This window comes from Papio anubis, chromosome X, assembly GCF_008728515.1.
Source record: "Papio anubis isolate 15944 chromosome X, Panubis1.0, whole genome shotgun sequence".
Taxonomy (NCBI): Eukaryota; Metazoa; Chordata; class Mammalia; order Primates; family Cercopithecidae; genus Papio; species Papio anubis.
The window spans coordinates 51971945-51998728 of record NC_044996.1 but is presented as its reverse complement, the minus strand read 5'-3'; the positions used below and the strand labels follow the sequence as shown (position 1 = coordinate 51998728).

At 39.6% G+C, this 26784-nt stretch overlaps 2 protein-coding genes and 1 non-coding gene across 8 annotated transcripts in view; 1 reads left to right on the top strand and 2 right to left on the bottom strand.

Moving 5' to 3' along the window:
* Positions 1 to 1067: 1067 nt before the first annotated feature.
* CSTF2 (cleavage stimulation factor subunit 2) lies at positions 1068 to 22672 on the top strand. 4 transcript variants are annotated; one of them, XM_009197929.3, is made up of 16 exons: positions 1068 to 1214; positions 2282 to 2360; positions 3314 to 3483; positions 4363 to 4499; positions 4957 to 5076; positions 5191 to 5328; positions 7731 to 7854; positions 9152 to 9214; positions 11928 to 11987; positions 12170 to 12256; positions 12635 to 12776; positions 13834 to 14009; positions 14281 to 14573; positions 18462 to 18572; positions 19374 to 19499; positions 21863 to 22672. In XM_009197929.3, the coding sequence occupies exons 1-15, from the start codon at positions 1157 to 1159 to the stop codon at positions 19494 to 19496; spliced, it is 1881 nt and encodes a 626-aa protein (XP_009196193.1). In that variant the 5' UTR covers positions 1068 to 1156; the 3' UTR covers positions 19497 to 19499; positions 21863 to 22672. The 4 variants fall into 4 exon arrangements, with proteins under 4 accessions (XP_009196193.1, XP_003918026.1, XP_003918028.1 ...); XM_009197930.1 differs by lacking the exon at positions 1068 to 1214 and adding an exon at positions 1225 to 1388 and having other exon boundaries at positions 21863 to 22084; XM_003917979.3 differs by lacking the exon at positions 12170 to 12256 and having other exon boundaries at positions 1109 to 1214; positions 21863 to 22084.
* On the bottom strand, positions 3683 to 3815 carry LOC116272254. Its single transcript, XR_004180973.1, has one exon. It is a non-coding gene; the product is annotated as a small nucleolar RNA SNORA9 (small nucleolar RNA).
* Positions 22673 to 24485: 1813 nt separating the features above from the next.
* NOX1 (NADPH oxidase 1) overlaps positions 24486 to 26784 on the bottom strand; it is a 27247-nt gene continuing 24948 nt past the window's right edge. For all 3 annotated transcript variants that reach the window (XM_009197933.4, XM_009197932.4, XM_003917980.5), the window contains one exon: positions 24486 to 25239. In XM_009197933.4, coding sequence (XP_009196197.1) covers positions 25150 to 25239 — 90 coding nt within the window. In that variant the 3' untranslated portion in view covers positions 24486 to 25149. The remainder of the gene's footprint in view (positions 25240 to 26784) is intronic.

Genomic DNA, 26784 nt, shown 5'->3' with positions numbered 1-26784 from the left:
CTGGAGTGCAATGGCGGATCTCGGATCACCACAACCTCCACCTCCCGGGTTCAAGCGATTCTCTGGCCTCAGCCTCCTGAGCAGCTGGGATTACAGGCGTGTGCCACCACGCCCGGCTAATTTTGTATTTTTAGTAGAAAAGGGTTTCTCCACGTTGGTCAGGCTGGTCTCGAACCCCCGACCTCAGGTGATCTGCCCGCCTTGGCCTCCCAAAAGGCTGGGATTACAGGCGTGAGCCACCGCACCCGGTCCGTATACTTTTAATACATGTGGAATTAATAAAAACGTCCGTGCCTCCAATTCCGTGGCTATTTTACTGTCTTCCCTTTTCGGACAAGTCCCTCAAAGGTAGCGCTCTTGGCTCCTTCTTTTGCTTCTCCCCTAACCCTGTCCTCCTGAGGTGCCCTCTGGATTTCCTCCAACCCCGGCAGGGTCTGCCTTTTCGGGCTGATACAACGACCTGCCCTGCATGCCACATCCCAGGAGCGTGGGCACCAAAGTGTGGAAAAACCAATGAATGACGTTTTCTGTTTCCTGCCTGCCAGAATCCCCAGCCGCACCGCCCCACCACGAACCACATGGAACCCACGGACTACACCAGGACAGAAAGAGGTCTGTTTTCCCTTTACCTCTCCCATTTCTTCAACTATGCTTCTCTCGGCTAGCATACCCTTTCCTCATCTCACTCCATACACGCACAGCTTTAGCAAATTAATATGCACGCTGCTGGGACGCGCCCAAGCATTTCCCTCCCTTGATAGGGCGGAACTAAAATGCAAGCGCCACAGTTGTCAGCAAAAGACTTCCCTGTTACCATGGTAAAGCCGCTGCGCCATCTTTATTGTGGTTAACGAGTACTTGCATCAACCTAAGAGAAAATTAATAAGAAGGAAGTCTGCAGGCTGAAACCCTTCAAATTATCCTGGACTCGCCTGCATCTGGCTCGGAACAGAGTTAATCTCAGGGGTGGGGGTTGAGTCCTCCGGTGGACGCAACTCGCGCCTGCGGCTAACAGAAGGTCGCCAGGGGAGGGGCTCTGCGTCCGTTCCACCCAGGGACTTCCGGCTCACGCGCCGTACGGAAGCGTGCTCAGCGCTGGGCTTGTGCTCCGTACGGAAGTGTGCTTTGGCGCACCGGAAGCCGACTCAATAGAGCTATGGCGGGTTTGACTGTGAGAGACCCAGCGGTGGATCGTTCTCTACGTTCTGTGTTCGGTGAGAGGAATTCGTTGGAGCCAAGCTTCGGGGAGGGACTCCCCTCTGCACCTCCTATCTCATGAATCGCTACCGGAGCCGCTGACGGTTCGGACATGCAGTTCTCCCTGCCTATCCTGTAGGGCGTCCAACCTGGTGGACTCGTGAGCAAAGAGATGTTCCCATTCTGCCGAGGTCTCGTAGGCTTTCCGCAATATCACTGGGGAAGTTAGACTAGCGTTCAGCTTCTGTGCGTTTCTCCTTTCATGAGCTTTAATTATTCTCTAGAGGAGAGGGCGCATGGCAACAGCTCCTCACTGTCCCGTACTACTTCTCATTCTCTGCCCCAGAATACAGGACTATATGCTGAGGGTATAGATCCTAGTGTCCACTTCCTGTTCTCTCGTAAGGACTTTCATCCTTTGCTTTTTATCCGTAACATTTTAGTTCATCAGTAGTAGTAGAGGCCACCTGGTGTCCTGAGATGGCTTGTAAATGAATGAATGAATGAACTGTTAAGACCTCCTCAGAGGAATTTTAAAAAGGATCGAAATGATTCTGAATTATCTTTTTGGCTGAAATAAGTTGTTTTTAAAAATACGTGTGATTATTTTAGAGTGCCATTTGAAAGGGACATGACAAAGTAGTTCAGAATAATTTTTAAACATCCTTCACTACATTCATGGTCATTCTCCCTTAAATGTTGTATGTGTGGAAATACATATGAACCTGTTTTAAAAATTACATTAAATAACATTGATATTTTTTGTAGTCACTGATGAGACTTGCAGATCTTTAGGTAAATACCAGTGCCGAAGTATTTATTTTCACCAAAGTTAAGGAAAATCTAACACTTGTCAGATCAGTCTGAGAATTAACATTTAAGAGTACCTACACATTTTGTATTTAGTTTCAGTGGTACATTTCCTTTGTTAAGAGGTCTAGAGAAATACAGTGGAATTGGGATTGGAGAACACTATTTTGAGCCTTATATTTGATGATATAAGTAGATACTCTGTCATTTACTTTCTCACTAAAGATCTATGTTATAAACTCAGAATTTTAATGTTACCTATTTTCTTCCTTAGTGGGGAACATTCCTTATGAAGCTACTGAAGAGCAGTTGAAGGACATCTTTTCTGAGGTTGGACCTGTTGTTAGTTTCAGGTGAGATCCCCTTTTACTTCATGGTGGGAGCTTCTTAAAAATTACCACAGATTTGGCTCTTAGTAATGGCAGGTTTTCTTTACTGGTGACTTTTCACATACACTTTATTCTTGTAACAGCTTTATTTAGATATAATTGATATACTATACAATTGACATTTATTCTTACCTAAAATATGTTTTTTTCATTAAAAATGTTTTTTAGGCAGGGCGTAGTGGCTCTTGCCTGTAATCCCAGCACTTTGGGAGGCCGAGGCAGGCGGATCACCTGGGGTCAGGAGTTCGAGACCAGCCTGACCAATATGGTGAAATCCCGTCTCTACTAAAAATACAAAAATTAGCTGCTGTGGTGTCGCATGCCTGTGTCCTAGCTACTCAGGAGGCTGAGACAGGAGAATTGCTTCAACCCAAGAGGCGGAGATAGCAGTGAGCCAAGATCGTGCCACTGCACTCCAGCCTGGGCAACAGAGTGAGACTCTATCTCAGGGAAAAAAAAAAGAAAAAGTTTTTTTTTTTTTTTTTTTTGAGACGGAGTCTCGCTCTGTCACCCAGGCTGGAGTGCAGTGGCCGGATCTCAGCTCACTGCAAGCTCCGCCTCCCGGGTTTACGCCATTCTCCTGCCTCAGCCTCTGGAGTAGCTGGGACTACAGGCGCCCGCCACCTCGCCCGGCTAAGTTTTTGTATTTTTAGTAGAGACGGGGTTTCACTGTGTTAGCCAGGATGGTCTCGATCTCCTGACCTCGTGATCCGCCCGTCTCGGCCTCCCAAAGTGCTGGGATTACAGGCTTGAGCCACCGCGCCCGGCCTAGAAAAAGTTTTAAAAAATATTTCTGTGAGGCTGTCAGAGCTGTAAAGTTATTTCTGTTACAGTGGGCCCAATTAAAGCATGGCAATGTTAGCAGGAACCCTATATGTATGTAACATTTGTTCCTGACACTTGGTTCTGCTCTCCAGATTGGTATATGATAGAGAGACAGGAAAGCCAAAGGGTTATGGCTTCTGTGAATACCAAGACCAAGAGACAGCACTTAGTGCCATGCGGAACCTGAATGGGCGTGAATTCAGTGGGAGAGCACTTCGAGTGGACAATGCTGCCAGTGAAAAGAACAAAGAAGAGCTGAAGAGTGAGTACAAATCCAACTTGGATGCAGTATGAGTTAGTAAAGATGTAACAATGAAGATTTTCCGTTTCTGCTATGTTTTAGAATATGCTGAAATGGTTAGCCACACAGCTTGTTTATTACTTGACTGATCTGATGTGCCTGAGTTAGGCAAGTATTATATATATCTTTTAAAAAATTTTTTATAAATTTTTTTTCAAGTAATTGTCTGAAATTTCTATACCCTTGCTCTGGATGGAGCAGGGCAAGGCCTCAAACCATTTCAAAACTGTTCTGGCAAGCACTGTAGGAATGCATAGGGTCACTGCAGACCTAAGCATGCTGGAGGCTTGCTAGTAAGTGTATATCTTTAAGAAACTGTAAAGTTGACATTAGAAATGCTTCAGTTGCTCCAGCCTGGGCAACAGAGTGAGACTGTCTCAAAAAAAAAAAAAAAAAAAAAAAAAACCGAAATTTTTCCATTGTTAAGGAGTTATTTCCAGTTAAAGATGAATTCAAATTCATCAAGCCATTAGTAGTACTAACTATGGCATTAGTCATTCCTGTCACTGTTTTCAGGAGTTTTTGAAATTAGCATGTTTTTCTCTTTTAACATTTTGTTTCTGAAATGACTTGTCAAAAGAAGTCAGTGTTCCCAGTTCTCTAACTTAGGTTAACATTGTCCTTCCATGTGATCACGATCCCCAGCTTTCCTCTGAGAACAGAAAATACACTCTCACTTTCCTCCACAGAAACAAGAGGCTTTCAAATCATTTATTTCTCAGCTCTGGAGAATCTAAAATTATCAGCTGGTTCTTACAGCAGCCCTGAAAAATAGATACTTGAAATGATTTAGCTTTTTGTTTTGCCTCCCTAACTTTCTTGTACTTTCTTCTTGATTAGGCCTTGGCACTGGTGCCCCTGTCATTGAGTCACCTTATGGAGAGACCATCAGTCCTGAGGATGCCCCTGAGTCCATTAGCAAAGCAGTTGCCAGCCTTCCACCAGAGCAGATGTTTGAGCTGATGAAACAAATGAAGGTGGGAGGAGGCATTAGGTTATGAATAAAGCAAACCACATCAGGTTTTCAAGGAGTTAATTGAATCAGTTCCCTGAGCTCAAATAGAAATTGTCTGTAGACCACCATTTCTTGCACCTTCAATATTCTGTATGTACACAGTATATTTTACATTTTGTTCAAAGAGCTTTCTATTTTTGTACACAAACACAGCTATCCAAACAATCCAGCTGGATTTTTGTGGCCCATAGATGTCAGATGTAGATATTAAAATTTGGCTTTTTTCCTAAATGATAGTATCACAGTATTTGAAATGCCTCTTTCTTCTCTTGCCTGCCGTGACCAAGGTTTTTTTGTGCCATGCAAAAACTAATGATAAAGAGCCTCTTGAATATTACATTTCTCAGAGGGGAATGACTCTAAATCACTATCAGTTTCTAAGTCATAAGTATTAAACCTGAATCTGCTTATCTTCTCAGCTCTGTGTCCAGAATAGTCCCCAGGAGGCACGGAACATGTTGCTTCAGAACCCTCAACTGGCTTATGCTTTGCTGCAAGCACAGGTAGTGATGAGAATTGTGGATCCGGAAATTGCCCTGGTGAGTGCTTCTGGTTCTTTTATGGAAATGGTCGGGTAAACCTTGAGTGGGATAGGAACTACCTGATTGCTTTGTTAAACAGACAGCTTATAGGTTTGTTTTTTCACTTTTTAGAAAATTCTGCATCGCCAGACAAATATCCCAACGCTGATTGCAGGCAACCCTCAGCCAGTCCATGGTGCTGGGCCTGGGTCAGGATCCAATGTGTCAATGAACCAGCAGAATCCTCAGGCCCCTCAGGCCCAGTCTTTGGTAGGGCTTTATCCCTTAACATTTTTTTGTATCTGTCTTAGAATGTCATTTTCTTTTTAGGAGAATATATTGAAAGAAGAATGGTCAGGAACCAGAGATGATAATTTCAATTTCCAGGCATAAAAGCAATTTCCAGGTTGCAGAGCACATGACATCTGAATGAATATAGATTCGATTCCAAGTTTGTAAAACAAAGAGATCCTTCCTGTATGCCCTTTTCTTATAAGCTAACTTTGTGTGTATGTGCATGCCTGGCACTGTGGTTGGCACTTTGTTATTCCATATGCATTATCTCATTTAATCCTCAAAGCAATTGTATGAGGTTGGCACTCTTATTATCTCCATTCTTACCAATGAAAAAAGTAAAGCTTGCTTTCAAAGCATGACACAAAACCCTAAAGCCATAAAAAATTGATACATTTGAAGACTAAAAAATTTCTATATAAAGAAAAAAATAAGTATCAAAGACATGGCAAATTGAGAAAAAGTATTTGCCACACATGTGATGGACAACAGACTAATAAAGAGCCCATAGTCATGCACAGAAATGTTTATTGCCTTAGAGTGAAAAATTGGAAATGTCCTAAATGTACATCAATGGAAGAATGGAGAAAATGTGTGGTACATTCATCCAGTGAAATACTGTACAACAGTTAAATGAACTACACGTATCAACATGAATGACTCTGAAAAACATAATTCCATACAGCAGTTAAGATGAACTAGGATACATAATATCAACACAAATAACTCCAAAACAATAACATACGGACATGAAACTAAGTGAATGTGGATGCATTCCCGAAATGTAGGATATATGTTTCTGCATAAATCCCCAAAATATGTGGAGTGAGTTTCAAAATAATATATTGAGTATGTAATGATTCCTATAAAATTTTAAAACATTAGGAAGATGTCTTAGCGGTCATCTAAGGAGAAGAGAGCACAGGATGCAATTGGGGAAGACCATACAGGCCATTGGTGTATTTTATTGTTTATTTCCCAAGCTGCGTGGCTATTTTATTTCCTATATGATTTGTATATCTGTAATTTTTCATAATACATTTTAAAAGGCCTCCTATAAATTAGTAAGAAAATTTCCAATAACCCAGTAGAAAAATGGGAAATGGACATAACTATTTCACAAAAGTAGAAATATAAAGTAAATATATAAAAATGTATTCAACCTCAAAATAAGATAATGTAATAAATTATCAATACATGTAATGTTAAAAGATTAAATAGAAACTACAATAAGCTACCATTTTTCATCTCTCAGATTGGCAGAGGTATAGGGCAGGAGCCAGCAAACATTTTTCTGTAAATGATCAGATAGTAAATATTTTTGGCTTTGCAAGCCACAGGATCTGCCACAGCTACTCTGCCATGGTAGTATGAAATCAGCCATAGGCAATATGTGAACAAGTGTGTGTGGTTGTGTTCCAATAAAAGTTTGTTTACAAAACCAGGCAGTGAGCCCGATTTGACCCATGGGTCATCGTTTGCCAGCTCCTGCTCTAAATAAATAAATACGTTTTCAGAGATAGAAAGGAGAGGTTAGCTAGTCCAAAAATGGACACAATTGTAAGTGGCAGATATAGTTCTGAACCTGGTTTTATCTGACCTCATACCCAGTTTTCTCTTAACTACCTTCCTATACAGCTCTTCCTTTTCTGTTGTAGAGTTTTGTGTTCCTTAAACGTGTATGTAATTTTTTTTTATATAACTTGGCTTTTATTCTTTATTTATTGAGCTGTTTCTTTTTCAAGGGACTACGCAGTTTTTTGGGGAATGCACAGATGAAAAGTTGACATTCTCTTTTTCTCAAAGAGTTTTAATGTAGCATTAAAAAAAAAAAAAATTCACATTCCCCCAGAACCGGAATTATGTCTAAGGACAGGAGTGAGAAAATATTGGTTAAATTTAAATTTAAAAAAGAAAAAAGAAAAAGAACATTTAATTTTAAAAATGTGGACTACTAGCAGTTGTTGTGTTTTTTTAAAAAGAAGCCCAGTCTCCTTTTTTCTTTCTTGGGTTTAGGGCTTTTTTTTTTTTTTTTTTTTTTTTTTAAAACTCTTATTGCCAGGCCCCAGTCATGAAGTTAACAATAGGTGCTATGTGCTGCCTTGCCACACAGATAAGACTTGTCAATCTCTACATTGAGAATATGTTCCATCTTAACCGTGTTCCATATAACCAGGCTCATGATGTGTATTGCAACTTGCTTCTGTGGAGTTTAAAGTGTGTGACAAATCTAATGCTGCATAAGACATGCCATACAAAAAGGATGTTTGGTAGTATATTTGGGGCTGTTCATTTGAAGAGGACTTTTAAGGTCATAGACTTAGTATTGAGTCTCCACAGAGGCATGTACATACTCTGTTTTTTTTTTTCTTGGTCAGGGTGGAATGCATGTCAATGGCGCACCTCCTCTGATGCAAGCTTCTATGCAGGGTGGAGTTCCAGCACCAGGGCAAATACCAACTGCTGTCACAGGACCTGGCCCTGGTTCCTTAGCTCCTGGAGGTAAGTTTCATTTAGTCTTCGCCATTTCAGTACTCGCTAAAGTTTTGTCATAGGCACTGCTGCGGTGCAGCCAAATATGATAATGGGATCCTTAGGTAAAATTAATCCACAGCTAGAAAGTATATAACTTAGGTGGAGGAAATAGTAGATTTCTTATGTTAAATCCTACATGTCTAATTATAAGAACATGGAAAGGGACAGTAAAGTGAAAGAGCATAGTAAAACTTCCAAGTTAACGAGGGGGAAAATGGAATAACGAGGGGGAAAATGGAATGAGTGAAAACGAAATCAAGCCAGCAAAAATAGAGAAAAGAAAAAAAGGAAGAGGCAGTGTAAAATAAGTAGTAGTAAATGTAGAGTAAGATGGAAGGAATAAAAACTAATGTAGTTGTTACTGTGCTAAATATGAATGAACTATTGGGTTCAAAAGCTCATGAAGAAAACAGACAAAAAAACACAAGGTCACATTTGTTATATCATATTAAACTGACGTAAAATTGTATTTTAACAAACATAATCAGACCAAACAACAAAAGGGAAAAAGAGAAACTTAAAAGTTATATACATTTATTGAAAGTGTATAGATAGGCAATTAATAATAGTATTGCTCATATACTTGTAACTATTCCTTGTTCAACAATTGTAACTAAGAAGATTGAGTGAAATAATGATTCCCCATATGAAACATCTGTATGAACACATGATGTATTACCAATATTTGAAGTTTTTTTATGTAACAAACTTATTTCTTGCTAATTTTTCTAATCTAGGGTACGTTGAGTACAACACTAGTCATGGAGAATGATTTAATTCTAAATTGTCCTGTTCTGTAGAGAATCCAGTCTGCAGAGCTAAGTTGATGAGGAATGGAAGAAGAGATTTTTTAAAGAAATTTCTGCAAACTCAGCAATTTTTTGTATCTACTTCAGGATTGTTATGTATCTGCTTTATCCTAATAGAGTTATACTTATATTTAGATTATCTTTCATGAGAGGAGATCCATGAGTAAGTGATACTGTTTTCCTGTATTATAGAAGAGATTCCTGCTAAGAGTTTGGTAACCAATGAGATGAATTTTTCTTATTGAACTCACTATTCTGTCACTGAAACATAAAGTACAAATTGTAAATATACTAATAAACCCCGTCTTCTATCTCATTGCATTGTTGAATATCTTCCTTTGTAGGTTTCTGCTTGTGGAGCAGAATGAGGAAATTTGTAAACTCAGCCCCTGTTCTAAGTTTTCTTTTCTGCTGTTCTAATTGGTGTTTTTTCTTGTCTGCCCTTTGTCTTCTAGGAGGAATGCAGGCTCAGGTTGGAATGCCAGGAAGTGGACCAGTGTCCATGGAACGGGGACAAGGTAAATAAATGTTTATGTCTAACTAATGTGAATTGGTCTTGGAAGTGTTCCACATCCACAGTATCTAATATGGCAGCCACTAATCACCCATGGCTATTTCAATATTAAGTTAATTAAAATTAAGTAAAATTTAAAACTCAGTTCCTTAGTCACAATAGCCACATTCCAAGTGCTCAGTGTCCCTAGGTAACTAGTGGATACCACACAGGACATTGCAGATATAGACCATTTCTGTCATCGTAAAAAGATCTATTGGACAGTGCTGGTCTAGACTTTCCACCTGGTGATTCAGAGCCCAGCTCTACAAGAATTGATAATGAAGCAAGTGGATCCTTTGTTTCCTGATTCCTAGTCTAATAATTCCACTGACATGTTCTCTCTCCCTGTATGGGTATCTGTTGACTGAGTAAGGAATTTTAATAATGAGCATGTAAATATGTGGCTGGGTATGTAGAAGACTAGATTTAAACCCCAGAGAAAACTGGAAGGGGATCATAGGTCTGTAAAGCCTACTTAAATGAACATCTGTTGTGCCGTGGCTGTACTGCTGTATACAACAGTAGCTGCCGTTCCAAAATCTCCACATTATGTCTTCATGTTACTGGAGTTTGAAGGACAAGAAAGTGCAGTGGTTCAGTTGGAAACAATGTTAGGAGGAGAGATGGTAAGAAAAGAGAAGGAACTGAGTGCATACTATATGCCAGGTACTTTAATTTTCATAAATAATCTTGTGAGTTAGGTGGCAGCACCTCAGTTTTACAGGCAAAGAGTTGGAAGCTCAGAATAAGTTACTTACTCAAGGGGACAAGGTAAGTAAATATTAATGTATGAGTAATCTGGACTGGATTTGGTGCTCTTATTCTCTTTTCCAGCTAGTAAGTGGCAGAGCTAAGATTCAGAAGTCTTTGACTCCAAAATCTGTCCTCTTTCTGTCACTCCACACTGCCTGTTAACTTCCACTTACATTCCTCAGTGTCTTCTACTCTTATTCCTTGGGAATAAGATGATGGGAAAGACTGTTTTGGACAAGCATAGAGAAGCTTAAGGTTTTTTCTTCTGTAGCATATGGCTTATAAGTGGAACCCATTTAAAAAGCAAAATATTGGCTAGGTGCAGTGGCTCATGCCTGTAATCCCAGCACTTTGGGAGGCTGAGGTGGGTGGATCGCTTGAGCTCAGAGGTTTGAAACCAACCTAGGCAACATGGCAAAACCCTGTCTCTATAAAAAATACAAAAACTAGATGGGCAATGGTGGTGTGCACTTGTGGTCTCAACTACTTGGGAGGCCGAAGTGGAAGGATCACTGGAGCCCAACAGATTGAGGCTGCAGTGAGCCATAATCGCACCACTGCACTTCAGCCTGGGCAACAGAGATATATATACACACACACATATGTATGTATATATATACACACACACACATATATATACACACACATACATACATAAACAATATACAAGCCTGTGGTTTTTACACTGGGGTTGATTGCTGAAGTGACAGAATTAACTTTTTCTTGTTAGATGTCTGACAGCAGGACAAACTCCCTGGCCAAATATCTCATATTTTCTCTAAGCATCCCATGTTTTTGTGCTATTGTACGCCGCCCTATCCCCACCCCACCACTGTCAATAGATTATATATGTTCCCCAGAGTATTTTTGCAGTAATGAGAAGGTATTAGGGTTTCAGTCATACTTCTACCTGTCATGGGGCCAGCACTCAATCCATCAGATTTTAGCTGTTTAATGCATACTTGCACAAGACATCTTCTTGTTATACTTATGTTCACCTTTTTGTCAGAAATTGACAAAGGGAAATGACTCATGTTTTGAGGGTATTTCCAGGATGTCTTCATGAAGAGACAAAGTGAGATCAGCTTTCTTTTATAGTTTCCTTCAGTACCCAGCAGAGGAAGCAAGAGTCTTCTTTTCGTGTGTGCCTAGTTTGTGTTACTTTTCCTGAAATCCATGCTGCTTTTGTACATTTGTAATGCTGACAGGAGATGGAGATGTTTGAGAAGATACTTCTTGCTTCCCTGCCATGTTTGTTTAGTGTTGGTGCCCATGTCATCTCATTAGTCTTTGTTTGCTGTTGTCATGATGTTTATTATCAAAGACTTGCTGTGGCAGAGTATTTCTTGTGGAGTGATATTCTCTTTCCTCACGTAAAGTTCATTCACTGCATTTTCCCATCTGATAACGTTTTGACAGCAGAAATTTTTGTGCTTTAATATGTGACAAAAATAGAATTGCCGTACTTCAGTTATGGCCGCTTCAGAATGAATCTTGCCTTCCAGATTCAGTGCAGTTTCTTTTATGTTTTGCTTCTGAAACTACATTTATGTTCTTTGCGTAACTAGAAGATCCAAAACTATCCTTTTTATATGTTTTTTTCCTAATGATTTCATAAGGAGACCTAAGGGAAAACTAGTAGCAGAGGTGAAAATCGAAAATGTCTGGTTATTCCCACCCAGATCAAACCAGTGCCCCATGGGATTCCCTTTCAAAAGCTATCTGCTCAAAATGGAACTGTTTCAGAGACCCAAAGGAGCTAGTGTAGTTTAGGGAGATTTGTAGCCTGAAGCAAGCCAATGACCTGTTGGCTTTTTAACTTATATATGTAAATCTCAATCTCCGTGTGTGTGTTTCTGCATGTGTGTGCAAGCTATTTTAAGTGTCTGCTCTTTCTCCTTTTGAACTTACTGCTTACCTAGGAACCCTACAGCACTCGCCCGTGGGACCTGCCGGGCCTGCATCAATTGAGCGAGTTCAAGGTACCCATTGTATCTGTGGGTTTCCTTTTGCTTGTGGTGTTCAGGGTGGGACGTTGAGAGGAAAAGAGCTGCTTGGCAGTCATCCTCGCGTTCAGAACCCAAAAGGGTAGTGTTTTTGGGTTTTTGTTTTTTTAATTTTTTCCTGTTGAGGCCACAAGCCTAAGATTGACCTCTTCACACAGGGCAGAGAACATGGATGATATGGGCATCTGTCCGAGGCTGTACTCCCTCCCTACTGGTGTCAGGAGGCTTGGATGGAATAGCAGTCTGTAAGGAGACAGCGGGTTCTTGCAGAGCCATGGCAGTGTTCACATATGCCAAGACTCTACCTCTCTTTTGTGACTCTGGTCCTTGAACTAAGATTGATTAGAAGGAAAACCAGGAGCATAAGTTTCTTCAGGTTGCAGTGCTAGTCCTTGGCAGGTTGCTCCCCAGTTTGCTCTTTATATAATTCCATCCATACCTCTGACATGGCACAGATTCTGCCTACACCCTGCTTCTGTTCTTGAACTGCAAGAGGATTCTGCTGTGGTGAGGTTTCACCCACTCTAAGGTGTCTAAATTATGTTGTCAGTGGTATATAGAGTCATTTCTTGTTTACTTATGTGTCTTTCACAGCAGTAACTCCCCGTTTGTTTCCCTGTCAGTGCCGATGCAAGACCCCAGAGCAGCTATGCAGCGGGGATCCTTGCCTGCCAACGTCCCAACCCCTCGAGGCTTGTTAGGAGATGCTCCGAATGATCCACGGGGAGGCACTTTACTTTCTGTAACTGGAGAGGTAGAACCTAGGTAAGCACTAACATAGAAGGAAACAGTTGAAGAAATCAGAATTGTCCCTTCTTCCCTGAGAACAAAAATCTTTCTGTACCAGTTGTACCTGTTTGCCTACTTCAAAAGATATAGATAAATATTCATGGCCACTGTCCAAGGATAAGCACTTCTCCTAAGGCAGAACTATGTAGTTGAGTATGTCATTTTGAGCTACTGTATTTTCAGAAATTAGAAATTTTAGTATACATACTTGAACAGGGAAATTTAATAGGCCGGGCGCAGTGGCTCACGCCTGTAATCCCACTACTTTGGGAGGCCAAGGCGGGTGGATCACTTGAGGTCAGGAGTTCGAGACCTGCCTGACCAACATGGCAAAATCCCGTCTCTCCTAAAAATAGAAAAATTAGCCGGGCATGGTGGTGGGCGCCTATAATTCCAGCTACTCAGGAGGCTGAGGCAGGAGAATCACTTGAACCCAGGAGGTGGAGGTTGCAGTGAGCCAAGATCATGCCACTGCACTCCAGCCTGGGCAACAAGAGTGAAACTCCATTTCAAAAGTAAATAAATAAATAAAATAATAATAGCAATAATAATAATTGACATTAATGGGGATCATGCCTCTGACTCTGCTCTAAGTACTTTACTTAGATCATCTTAATAAATCCACAAGACCCTGTGAGATGGATACCATTATTAGTCCCATTTTACACGTGAAACTGATGTGTGGAAAAGTTAAGTAAATGTGTCCAATATCACACAGCTAATAAGTGATAGAGCCTAGATTTGAACCCATACAGTCTGAATCCAGAGCTCATGTTCTTATACATTGTACTGCAAACTCATACATATAATGAATATTCTTGATTCCTCCCTAATTATGAACCAAATACGAAATTCTAGAATACGTGGATGTATATCTCTGTAGCTTTTCTTCCATCTATTTGGTGTTATTTTCTTGTTAGTATTCATAGACTGTTTACGTCAGCTGTTTGTTGGATGTTTACTTACTGATCTTCTGGTTGGTATTTTGTTGTTTTGTTCTATTTTAAAATATAATGTTTTTCTCCATCTCCAGAGGTTACTTGGGACCACCTCATCAAGGTCCACCCATGCACCATGTCCCTGGCCATGAGAGCCGAGGACCACCCCCACATGAGCTGAGGGGAGGGCCATTACCCGAACCCAGACCTCTAATGGCAGAACCAAGAGGACCCATGCTAGATCAGAGGGGTCCACCGTTGGATGGCAGAGGTAAGGGGAGACCACAGTGCAAATGTGATAATGAACTCAGCCGTCTTTGGCTCTAATCTGGGTTAAAGAATGCCAGAAACAGTAGGTTTGCAAGCATCTTTAAGGTTTATCCACAAATCTGAGAAACTGGGGAGGAGACATTAGCCTCATATGTTAATAGCTGAGGGAGCAAATGTGACTATAAGAGATTTCTATCTTTCTTGGATTGTTCATCATTCTTGCAGTACATGCAAGTGGCTACATAATGGTTTTCTTACAATTTTCTTTATAGGTGGAAGGGATCCCCGAGGAATAGATGCACGAGGGATGGAGGCCCGAGCCATGGAGGCAAGAGGGTTGGATGCCAGAGGACTGGAGGCCCGTGCAATGGAGGCCCGTGCAATGGAAGCTCGTGCGATGGAGGCCCGAGCGATGGAGGCCCGTGCGATGGAAGTCCGAGGGATGGAGGCCAGAGGCATGGATACCAGGGGCCCAGTGCCTGGCCCTAGAGGACCTATACCTAGTGGAATGCAGGGTCCCAGTCCAATTAACATGGGGGCAGTTGTCCCCCAGGGATCCAGACAGGTATGTGTAACACTGACTTCTGGCATCCAAGTGAAATCTTGATCTATTCAGGAATTGATTATTGAGCCTAATTATTACTGCCTTCTGACTTGGTTTGTTTCTTAGCTTGTTAGAAAGGGAAGACTCGGATCTCCCTGTAGCTTCTCTATCCCTTAGGGTGGTGATTCTCTGGCTATCAGGATTGTAGTTCAAAAAAAAACAACTTTATCCCACAGTAAGTAGCTATTCATTCAGAGCAGAGACCCTGAAAATTTAGGGGTTAGAAAGTAGTCTTCACTGGGGTACAAACCAACATCATGTACACGGTTTTTTCCAAAATATACTTGCCCAGATCTCATCCCAGGTATAACTCAGAATCTCTTATTAGTAGCATCTGAGCATGGATGGTTTGAAAAACCTCCCCCAAATGATTCTAATGTGAACCCTGACTGGGAACCACGGGGTTAGAGTATATGAAGAGCTGTTAGTGGCCATTTAGATAATCTTCGGTTTACAGAGACCTGTGTTAATTTATTGTCATCATATAGCCTAAGTGAACAGTGGAATGTGAAAGCCAATTTATTAATAATCACCTTAAAAGGTGTGGAACCAAAGTCTTGTCTCCTCTCTTTTATTTGGGTCTCTCTGCCTGTGTGTACATGCTGGTCTGTGATTGTCATCACCTCCCTCTTCATCTCCACTTGGTTGTGGAGAGGTGGTATGTGTGTTTCTTCCCTGAGTTTGTATATGTTGGCACCTTCATTTCCCTCTAACCGCTCTACCTTCCTTTTTTCCCCTTCCTCTGTGTAATTCTCTCTTCTATTTGTTTATGTGTCTTCCTCCCCATGTCTGTGTATATGAGAGAGAGAAAGATAATGGCAGAGCTGGAATGGAACACATCAGTCGTCTAATTCCCTCAGTCTATAGGTTTGGAAATTAAGGCCCAAGAATTCAGGTGACTTGACCAAATTCACATGACTAGAAAGTGGCAGAGTAAAGAACAGAAGCCACTACTTTTTCCACTTTACTACTCTGTCCTGTTATCTGCGCATTTGTGTGCGTGTGTGTATGTGTGGATATGTGTCTACCCCCTCCTCTTTAATATGAAATACAAATAGAGGGGTTTTTTTGCTATGTGTAGAATAAAACTGTTCTCTATTGTGTTTGAAGTGTTCGTGGGCCTTGATTTTTATTGTACTCTGTATGGTCAGTAACCTAGTAACAGAAATGGGTTTTATGCATTCATTCTGTCATTCAGCAAGTATTTATTGAGCACCTACTATGTACCAAACAGATCTAGGTATGGGGGATACTACAGTGTGAACAAAACAAAGCCCCTTCCCCCATGGGCTTATATCCTAGTTGGGAAGACAGATAACAAACAAACAACTATATAATGCACTTATGTAATTTTACTGGTAGTTCTATGGTGCAAGACATCGCAAGGAAGGATTGGAAGAACATTTCTGGGTAATATTTTGCTCCTTTCTCTCTGCTGGTGCTTGAACTTATTACCCTAATACTAGGTTTATATCATTTTCGTTAGTAGATTCTATAAAGCCAATTAGATCTGAGGCAAGAGAAAATACAAATTTTATCTTCAAACTTTAAAAAAAAATTTTAATTAATATATTAACTTACAAATATATACATTCATCCATCTATAAAAGATATATATATTAATTTCAAGCCAGGCATGGTGGCACGCACCTATAGTGCCAGCATTCTGGAGGCTGGGGCAGGAAGACCATTTGAGCCCAGGAACTTGAGGCTGTGGTGCATTCTGATCGCACTTGTGACTAGCCACTGCACTCCAGCCTGGGCAGCATATTAGACTACCATCTTTAAAAAAAAAAAAAGCCAGGGTAGAATCCTTTAGTCCTAGCTACTCTGGAGGCTGAGGCAGGAGGATCAATAGAGCACAGGAGTTGGAGGCCAGCCTACACAACATAGTGAGACCACATCTTAAACTAAAAGGAACCTTGCTTCCTCTCCTACGCCTGTCTCCCCTGTGGCCCCCTAGGTCCTGTAGATAATGACTTTTATTAGATTTTTCATGTTACTTTCCGGAAAATATGAATATATATTCTTTTTTTTCCCCTTTCACTGTTCTGTGCCTTTTTTTTTTTTTTTAACTTAACATGCCCTTAATTCATACTTTTAAATTAGATTTTAAAATTAACTCTAGTCCACGTAGATAGAAACTTGTGGGCAAAAAGCTTATTATTACTAGGGTGATTATATAATTTATCAACTAAAGGAGAACATGAAAGAAAGTGCTGTTACTTTACTTGGAGGCAAAAACATAAACTGGGACTATCTTAGGGAAACCAAGATGTGTATGGTCACTCTTGCTAGTACTTATCTGCCTAGAACAAGCACACCTAGAAACTTAAAAGGGCCGTTATGGAGTGGTTAGATCACAATTACAGTACCTCAAATTAAAGCTTCAAAAAGATTATACTCAGTTGCGAATTGTGCTGCTATAAACTCATGTAACCAAACACCACATTTCCCCAATAATCTATGGAAATACAAAATTAAAAAAAAAAAAAGATTATACTCATAGGTGTTTCAGACCCATGATAGCTCATTAATGTTCAGACTGGTCTCTGGGAACTTGTCTCTGGATTCAGTATTGATGATCAACAGAACAGTGATAGTATTCTAGCAGTCTGTACAAATCTCTACTAATGTTTCATCTGTCCATTGTCTTTGGGAAATGAGTTAATGCATGTAAGTGAATGTTCCAGATAATAGAACTATTCTACCAAGTTTTTTAACTTTTTAATAAAAAATTATAAGATGTATTTGATATTTCCTTTCTTGAACAGGATACAAAAAATAGTTTAATCAGTGATGACTACTCAAGGTCATCATTAAATAGATTCATTATTGTCTATACCGTAATGTAAAACATAGTTATCTCCTGTTTGGTTTCTGGTCTCCTTCACTGTCAGGCTGTCACCTGGCTCTTCATATTGCTGAAGTGGTATCTGCTCCTAACAGTTGTTTATCTGTATTTCTTTTATGTTTTGCTGCTTCTAATCTGCTGGGTAAGCAGGTAACAAGTTTGTTAACAAAATGTATTTATTAAGAGAATACCTAAGCCCTGGGTGAATGCCTGAGTGTGAACATAATGCTTGTATAGGGACATTCTTACAGTTACATTTGGTACTCAAGAGGTCTTTTCCTTGGGTTCTGCTAGTCTTGCAAAGGGTTGAACTTATTGAAGATCTTAAATACCAGTAAGTATGATATCACTGTACTTTGTTCGTTCACTCAAGTCAGTCATATTTTTTGGTCTACATTTAGCAGAAAGCATCTGCCATATGTTCTCTATGGAAAGCTATAAACAGCAAATGTTGGGCTAATAGCAGTCTTTTGCCTGGAGGCCTTCCCATTGCCTTTCTAACTCTCTGACATTATGAACATCTCTGCCTCACTTGTGGGATAGGGCCCTTTGGGACAAACTACCTGTGTCTGATTGAACTAGGGTAGAGGGTGGCCCTGTGAATTTAACTTCCCCAGTGGACCAGAATACATTTTCTCTAGACTCTGTTGGCTTTCATTTGTGTTTCCAGTGAGCGCTAGTTTCCAGGGTGCTCTCAGTTTTCCCTTTGCTTATTTGGCTGAGTTTTGATTAATTCCGTGGTATCCAGTTGTGCTGTGTGATATTTGTTGATGGTGCTGGAGCTGTTGTAAGCAAGTATATCGAACTTACTAGTTGATCTCTGGCTAAACGCTGCCTTCTGCTATTGCTAACAGTAGAAAATGATCTTCAGAGCCATTAGTTTGCTGTTTTTACTCATATCTGTGTAGGGATCGTAATTTTTCACGTTATTACTGAATTCAGGTTAGCTATACATTAAAAATCCCAAAAATCTCTTTTTCTCTTTGTGCACATAGGTCCCAGTCATGCAGGGAACAGGCATGCAAGGAGCGAGTATACAGGGTGGAAGCCAGCCTGGCGGCTTTAGTCCTGGGCAGAACCAAGTCACTCCACAGGATCATGAGAAGGTAAGCAACACTGTCTGACTGCCTCCTTATGCACAATTCTAGCCTTTTTGATTCCTCTTTTCACAGTTACCATGTGGCGATCCTGGGTCTTCAAAGTCCCTTTGGAGGTGATGTTTATTCTAACTTAGAACTCTTTTATGATCTTGTTACCTGAAAATTTGTGAGTCTGGTCCTGAAGTTGCTAATGGATGTGAAGTTCTTAAGTGGATGTAAATGGCAGCTTATTTTATAGTTCAGACTCATCTGCCAATAGCAGGTTTTTCTTGTTCAGGCCAGAGTGACCTGAAAATCCGCACCCTTTTTCCTTCCCTTTCTACTTTATCCCTAAAAACAGTAGTAGATTCCCCATGATTGTATCTTTCTGTTTTTATATTTGACCATTGTGGGGAGCTTATGTCTGAGGGAAAGGCTAAAATTTGTGAAAAAGAGAGACTTTCAAAACAGGATTAAAACCTGAAGGATTTCCAGGGCTCACAGATATCATCTTAGTCTCCAGGAACTTTGAGTTCATGAAGTTGTCTGTTTTGAATCGTCTAATCTTAGGTATTTTAATTTATACTTGTTCTTTTCATTGTAGCTTTTCTCACCAGTTTTGTTTTTTTTTGTTTTTTGTTTTTGTCTTTGTTTTGGAGGGGAGCTGTTGGTTTCTTTCTGTGTGAAATGTTCTTCCTTTTTCCATTTTGCTTCATATCCCACTACAGTAGCTTTTTGGATAGAAGCTGGTGGTGGGTTTTTTGTTTTGTTTTGTATTTTTTAGCTGCCATCATTAAAACTGACTACCTTTTTTTTTCCTCTGCACAGGCTGCTTTGATTATGCAGGTTCTACAACTGACTGCAGACCAGATTGCCATGTTGCCTCCTGAGCAAAGGCAGAGTATCCTGATTTTAAAGGAACAAATACAGAAATCCACTGGAGCACCTTGATAGGTGAGCAAACTTAATCCCATCTGAGTAGGACTAGCTCCTTGTCTATTCTCGGTATATACTTTTAACCTTAACCAACAAGATTGTTCTCTCAGCGGCCCTCAATCCACTTAGCTAGACTCTTCTTTACCCTTCAGTAGGTTAGCTCCTGTAGGGATAGAGTAAGTCTATACAATATTTGTTCAGTTGTTGAATTGCTTATAATCTTTCCTAATGATAAAGGTAATGTATGATCAGTTTAACAAAAGTAATCATATATAGAAATGTAGAAAGTGAAAGGTAAAAAGCCCTGTTTCCTCTATCTTGTTCCCCAGACAAAACCTCTAAATATAGTTTGGTGTGTATCCTTCTACAATCAGTTGTATTATTTTATTCCAAACTGTCCTGTCAAAATGGAAAAAATACAGAGCATTTCAATAAAATGTGTAAATATTTTGTTTCCTGTATTTATTTTACAGTGAATATTTTGATGTTGAACTATTATAGCACATAATTTAAGGTAGTAAATGTCTATCATCACCATCAGTTTCTATATATTTTGGAGATCGCTGTACCCTGCTACCTTTATTTTTCTTGCTCATCATTTAGGCAGAAAGAATCCAGGGGCCAAGCACAGTGGCTTAGCCCTGTAATCTCAGCTTTGGCGGGCTGAGGTGGAAGGATTACTTGAGACCAGGAGTTCAAGACTAGCTTAAGCAACATAGTGAGGCTCCATCTTTACAAACACTTTTTTAGAAAATTAGCCAGGCATGGTGAGATGCGCCTATAGTTCCAGCTACTTGTGAGGCTGACGTGGAAGAATCGCTTGAGTCCAGGAGGTCAAGGCTGCAGTGAGCCATGATTATGCCACTGCACTCTAGCCTGGGTCACAGAGTGAGACCCTGCCTCAAAAAAAAAAAGAAAGGATCCAGGTAACCTGCTTCATAAATAATTATGTGACAACTTGATTACACATACATGTATCAGTGTTTCCTTTTTAAAAAAGAAAATTTCCCCAGCATTTTATATTTTATAAACAATTCTTTTTTCTAAAAACAGTTTAAAATTCACGTTGCCCCACTATCAGGTAGGACAGCACAATTTAAATTTCTACTTTTCACCCCATCCATATTATAATTCCTATCCTTATGTTATATAATAGTGAACTCATTTAACTTAGTAATTATCACTCTTACAAAATATATCATTTTAATCCATATTTGTGATGTCTTTAAACGTTTAAACTGCAACTATGCATCATATATGTATTTAGACTTCAAATGAATTAATGAGAAGCTATCATAGATGGAGGGCTCTGTAGACTTTTGGTACCTTAATGTTTTATTCCACAAACCCCACATATTCTTTTTTTTTAAGTAAAAGTATAGACTACCTATTACATTCAGAGGAATAGATACAAATTATTTCTCTTTTACTAATTTACTTATGCCAGAGAAGGCATTCCCTACAATGTGAGAAAATTACTGCTTACTGTTTCTGGATAGTAGAGGTAGAAATGTTTCTGAAATTTCTTTCATTATATTTTTGCTTATAAGATGTTTAATTTAAGGCCTTGCATATTAACCACAGGGCAAAGTTTTTGTCTATTTTTTTTACCTTTTATTTTTAAATAATCATAGACTCAAGGAAAGTTGGAAAAATAGTACAAGGAGTCTCATATACCCTTCACCCAGTGTAGTACAAAACCAAGAAATTGACATTGGCACATTACTGTTAACTTGACTACAAACTCAGTTTTCACCATTTTAAAAAACCTGTCATAATTTGTGTGTATGTATGTGTGGTTCTATGCAATTTTTTGTGGGCAGGATTTTATTGTGTGTCTACTGGTGTTTGTGCATACCGTGGCTGAAGTGTTGGCTTTTCCTTTTCCTTCATCCTGTACCGAGCTAGTTGTGATCCATCTCTGCTATCACGGACAGGCTTCTATACTATTATCATTAGAGATGAATGGTTCTCAAACAGGGGCAATTTTGCCCCCTAGGGGACATTAGGCAATGTCTAGAGACATTTTTGGTCATCACAACTTTAGGGAGTATGGCATGCTATTGGAATTGAGTGGGTAGAGGCCAGAGATGCTGCTAAACATCCCATAATGCACAGGATGGTCCCCCTTACCCACTTCCCAATAGCAACTAGTGCTCCAGCCCAAAATGTCAATAGTGCTGAGGTTGAGAAACCCTACTGCAAGGGATGATTACTTTGAGGAGGCAGGAGGTCGGAGACAGACACCTTGCAAATCTGTCCTGGTGATTTGACTATATGCCTGTCCTCCCTCCCCTAGCCTTTTATTTTTTTCCTGAAGTTTTTCCTGAAGAGAGCTTTGTCTTCACTCCTAATGGCTTTCTCCTAACTTCTTCTTACAGGTTTTCAAAAATACCTGGCAAGAAATCTGGAAATTCTATAATTTTGTTGAAATATTGAAAAACGATGACCTGCATCCTAACCCTTGAATGACTCAAATCAGTGCCAGGTGGAGGACTCCCATCACCTTCTCTCAGAACAAAATCACTTCATTTTATTGTCTTAGTTTGTATATTTTCTGTGACTTGAAATAAACTTTGAACACAATTTTAGTACACTGCAAATTGATATACATGACCTTTTTGCTTTTAAAAAGCTTAACACTAAGGGTGAAACCTTAGATGTGTTTTCTACCCTTACTGCAGTATTGTACTTTAACATATTGCCATAGTTTTGTTTTTATTTTAAGTTAGCCATTTATTCTTCTTGATGATATTTGAGCATTTCTCAGAAGCAATGTTTTCTGGAACTTGGTTTTTGTTTAGTTTGCTTCCAGTAAGAATTATTATAAGGCTTTGCCCTCTGAAAACATTCTAGGACTTCTGAGTCTTCTGGGAGAAAATTGCACGTGCTTAGAGCTATAAAATGGTCAGAAGGCTAACAGAGCAAAGAGCCTAGCACAGCCATGTGTTTAGTTTAGAAAAATCCAAATATCAAAATGCATTTGTTTCAATAGCAGGTCTGAACGTGTATAATTCAGAGTTAAGACAAAAATTGTTTTAGCACTGGTTTGAGTCTGTCAGCAACACAAGAGACTGTTGACATTTACTTGTGTGTTCTTAAACTTATCAGTCTAGGCAGTCAACTTTGAAAGTTTAAAAAGCCACTGATTTTTCACATGTTCAAGATGAAATAAAAACAAATCAAATGAACAAAATACATTTCATCCTATCTTCCAGGCAGTCCCTAACCTGCAGCCCTACCCTGTAACTACATTTATTCTGGGAACTTAAAACACAGAAAACCCTAAAACTTGTACATTCTTCTGATTTTAAGTGGACCAAATGTAGAATACAGTCAGATTGCTCATTAGGTCTGCTCCTGCCTGCTTCCTTGTGGATAGGTATGAACATAATTAGTGCCATTAGCTCTAACCTATGGGTCTTCTTGCCTAGTATTTCTCTCTCTCTCTCTCTCTTGCCACCGCCTCCTCCTCTCTCCCCCCACCCCACCCCACCCCATCTCTCTCGTAGTGGCATTAAGGAGGAACATGGTTTCTCTCCATCAGGCCAACCTCAAGAGGTTAAGAGTTGCCTTAATAATCAGTAAAGTTCTACTGGAACTACTTTTGAGCCAACTTATATTCTTGGAATCCTATCCTCTGGGTTAGGATTATGGTCAGGTGAATTAAAAGCCTGGCATAGGCTTAGAGAATGTAATAGCATATTGCTTACATGTCAAGCAAAAGAATGCAAAGATAATCAACTTTTTGAGTGACAATGAAATTGAAGGATTTTCTACTCATAAACATTTATAAGAAATTTGCTGATTAAGGTATTTCGTATTACAACTTTGCAAGAAAAACTTGCTCAAAGCAGATGAGGAGCTTTCTGTATATCCTGCTCATCCCCAGTTCAACTTGGATGTTGGCTATGCATAGGATTTATTATTTTCATTACCATGAATATAATAAATCGTGAATTTATGTTTACTTCCATAAATATTCAAGCCTTGGGATATTGATTTTGGCAGCCATCATATCTTGAAGTGAGTGTGTCAATATATTTAGACATGGAGACCAAGAGTGATGCCTTTCTCATTAGGAACTCATTATAAGTTTCAAGATTCCAAATCAAGGTCATTGAAGATGAAGTTGTCATTTGGTCAGTAGTTGTCTAATAAGAACCATGTCTTCAAGGTTTCATTGTGCATTTTCCCAAAGCCTTATTAAACCTGAATTAGCTGAAATCCGGGTGAACAAATTGGCAACAGCAGTGGTATCTCTCCCTATGTAAACAACTGATCAGTATTTTTTTACTGTTGTAATAAATGAAACATTATTAGCCACCATGAGTTCATGACCTACCTTTATTGTGCTCAGACTAGTGACCAAAAAAAAGGTTTTATTCCTCAAGCCATAGAGGTTCCTAAAATACTAGAAACAACCATTTGTTCATTCTTGGTCACTTAATGGTAGAAAAAATAGATAATATAATGCTAATTCAGTAGAACCATTCTTCTAAATCTATAATGAGTTGAATTGTCTGGGTACAATGAAGTGTGAGGTTTCTCTCTTAAGAGCCCTGGGCTTCTCTCCCAGTGATTCACTGTGACGCCTAACATCCCAGAGCCAGTGTGGTCCTTCTAGGCTGAGGTTGGGTAGAGGGCAGAAATAAAAAGCATTCTGATAGAGAATGAAGGCGTTTTGCTTATGTCATTAGCTGAATTATTCCTTAGCGATATAGGTAGGAGTCCACAAAAATCTATGAAAATTATAAATTGTTATTTTTTAAACTAGACATTAATAAGCTCCTTTAATAAAAATAGTGATAAAGAGCTCCTCTTGACTAAATAAGTCATCCTAACATGGAGTTCAGGTTTTCACAATCGCTTTTAACAGAATAATACAAGACGACAATATAGCTAACTTGCAATTGTAATACAATTTCAATTACAATTAGCATACTTTCTAGATTTTCTTTCCCAAATGGAGAGCCCAAAAAGAAGTAACAAAAGACTCATTCATCAAGCAAAGAAGAAAATCCTTTATTTTTTGACAAGCAAAAATAAGAATAAATTGCTGTTCACACTGGATAAGACCATATCAAAAGTAACAGTAAAAATGTACACTGTTGGTGTTATATGGGGATGGGGTTCTCAGTAATTTTGTTTATTATTTATGTTTATTGTTATGTTTGTCATTAATTATTCAATAAATTTTTATTTAAAAAGTCAACCTACTTAGAAATCTTCTGTGGGGATGGGAGGGACAAAAGATTACAAACCAAAATTCAGGAGATGGTAACACCAGAATTGATAAAATCACCTGGGGTTATTTGTATAACTCAACCACCAAACCTCTGCTATCAAGCCTTGCTACAGTCATGGCTGTCCAGAAAGGTTTACAGTTATTTTTCCAAGAAAGGATCCATGGGTTTTAAGAACTTCAGAACTTTAAGAACTTCAGAAGTTCTTTAGTTGCTGAAGCTCAAGTAACGAAGTTGAATGCAATCAAAAAAAGAATACCAGGGAGTCAAGGCTTGAGAGGTACATTCTTACCCCAAAGTAACTGCTCAAACCTACCAGACCAAGTAAATTACTGAAGATACAAAGGAGAAACAAAATGCAGATTGCCGTCCTTATTCCTATAACTCAAAAATTTTCTTTGTTGAAGTAGAATTGAACTTTTCTAGGATCCAGACTGGAATATCGGTGACAGCATTTGCGCAGGCTCTTTGCCAAAGTCTGAGGGCCACATAAGAAAACTCCCACTACAGACCTGTAGGAACAGAACAATAGTACGGGCTAGAATGCAACAATGATAGAATGGAGAAACTGCCTCTGTTAGGCCTCTACTACTTCCAAGAACCTTGAATAAAAATTTGGTTGTTAACTCCCACGTTCTTCATGGTAGTTTTTTAACCTTTTCTGCGCACAAACCCCAAATATGCTCTCAGCCCTTAACACTTTCAGCACTCAGCCTTCCCTGTTTTGAGAACACAGATGAGAGACATAGGACAGTGCAGTGGCTAAGTGCCAGACTCTGCAGCCAGTCTGTCTGCGTTGTCTGGGCTCACATCTCAGCTCTGACATTTATCCCACCTGTGGGACTTTGGGCACATTTCTTTTTTTCTTTTTTCTTTCTTTCTTTTTTTTTTTTTTTTTTTTGAGACGGAGTCTTGCTCGGTCGCCCAGGCTGGAGTGCAGTGGCACGATCTCGGCTCACTGCAACCTCCGCCTCCCGGGTTCAAGCAATTTTCTGCCTCAGCCTCCTGAGTAGCTGGGACTAATTTTTGTATATTTAGTAGAGATGGGGTTTCACCATGTTGGCCAGACTGGTCTCAAACTCCTGACCTCGAGTGATCCACCTGCCTCAGCCTCCCTAAGTGCTGGGATTACAGGCGTGAGTCACAATGCCCGAGAAGGGCAAATTTCTTAACCTGTCTCTTTCAGCTTTCCCACCTGTAAAATGGGGATAAAAATAGTACTCACCACATAGGGTTGTTTTAAGGATTAAATAAGAACATGTAAAGAAATTAGAAAAATGCCTGCCACATAGCAAGTACATATGTATTAGCTCCCATTAAACCCATCCACTGTGAGCTTATCCCCACCTCAAAATTTCTCCTACTGGAGAGGTGGTGTTCTTTCTTGCCAAGGCTAATCTTTCCAACCATGCTCTGGGTCTCACCTTCTTCCTTCTCTCATACCCTTCTCTCCCCCTCTTTTTTAAAAATCTAATCATGGTATAGTTTCTATACCACAATATTCGCCCCTTTGAAGTGTGCAATTAGTGCTTTTTCGCATAGCCACAAAGTTATGCAACCATCACCGCTATCTAATTCCAGAACATTTTCATCATCCCCAAAAGAAACCCTATCCACATTAGCAGTCCTTATTTCCTCCCAACTACCCTGTCCTACTCAAGACTATCACTTACCTACTTTCTGTCTCTGTTGGGTATGCCTATCCTGAACGTTTCACATAAGTGAAGTCATACAATACATGGCCTTTGGTGTCTGGTGTTTTTCAGCATGATGTTTTCAAGATTTGTCCATGTTGTAGCATGTATCAGTACCTTGTTGTTGTTTTTTTTTATAGCTAAATAATATTCCAGTATGTGAATATACCACATTTGCTTCATCCATTCATCTATTGATGGACACTTGGCTTGTTTTCACTTTGGGGCTATTATGAGTAATGCTGCTGTGTACATGATGTACACGTTTTTGTGTAGACATATATTTTCATTTCTCTTGGGTGTATAACAAGGAGTGGGGTTGCTGGGTCATATGGAAACTATGTGATTTTTTTTTTTTTTTTT

What these genes read in the sequence shown, in the direction of transcription:
- CSTF2 (XM_009197929.3), top strand. Translation starts at nt 1,157, where the DNA reads ATGGCGGGTTTGACTGTGAGAGACCCAGCGGTGGATCGTTCTCTACGT. An exon ending in TGGTTCCTTAGCTCCTGGAG is followed by an intron (nt 7,855 to 9,151) that starts GTAAGTTTCATT and finishes TTTGTCTTCTAG; the next exon opens with GAGGAATGCAGGCTCAGGTT. An exon ending in TCCACCGTTGGATGGCAGAG is followed by an intron (nt 14,010 to 14,280) that starts GTAAGGGGAGAC and finishes TTTTCTTTATAG; the next exon opens with GTGGAAGGGATCCCCGAGGA.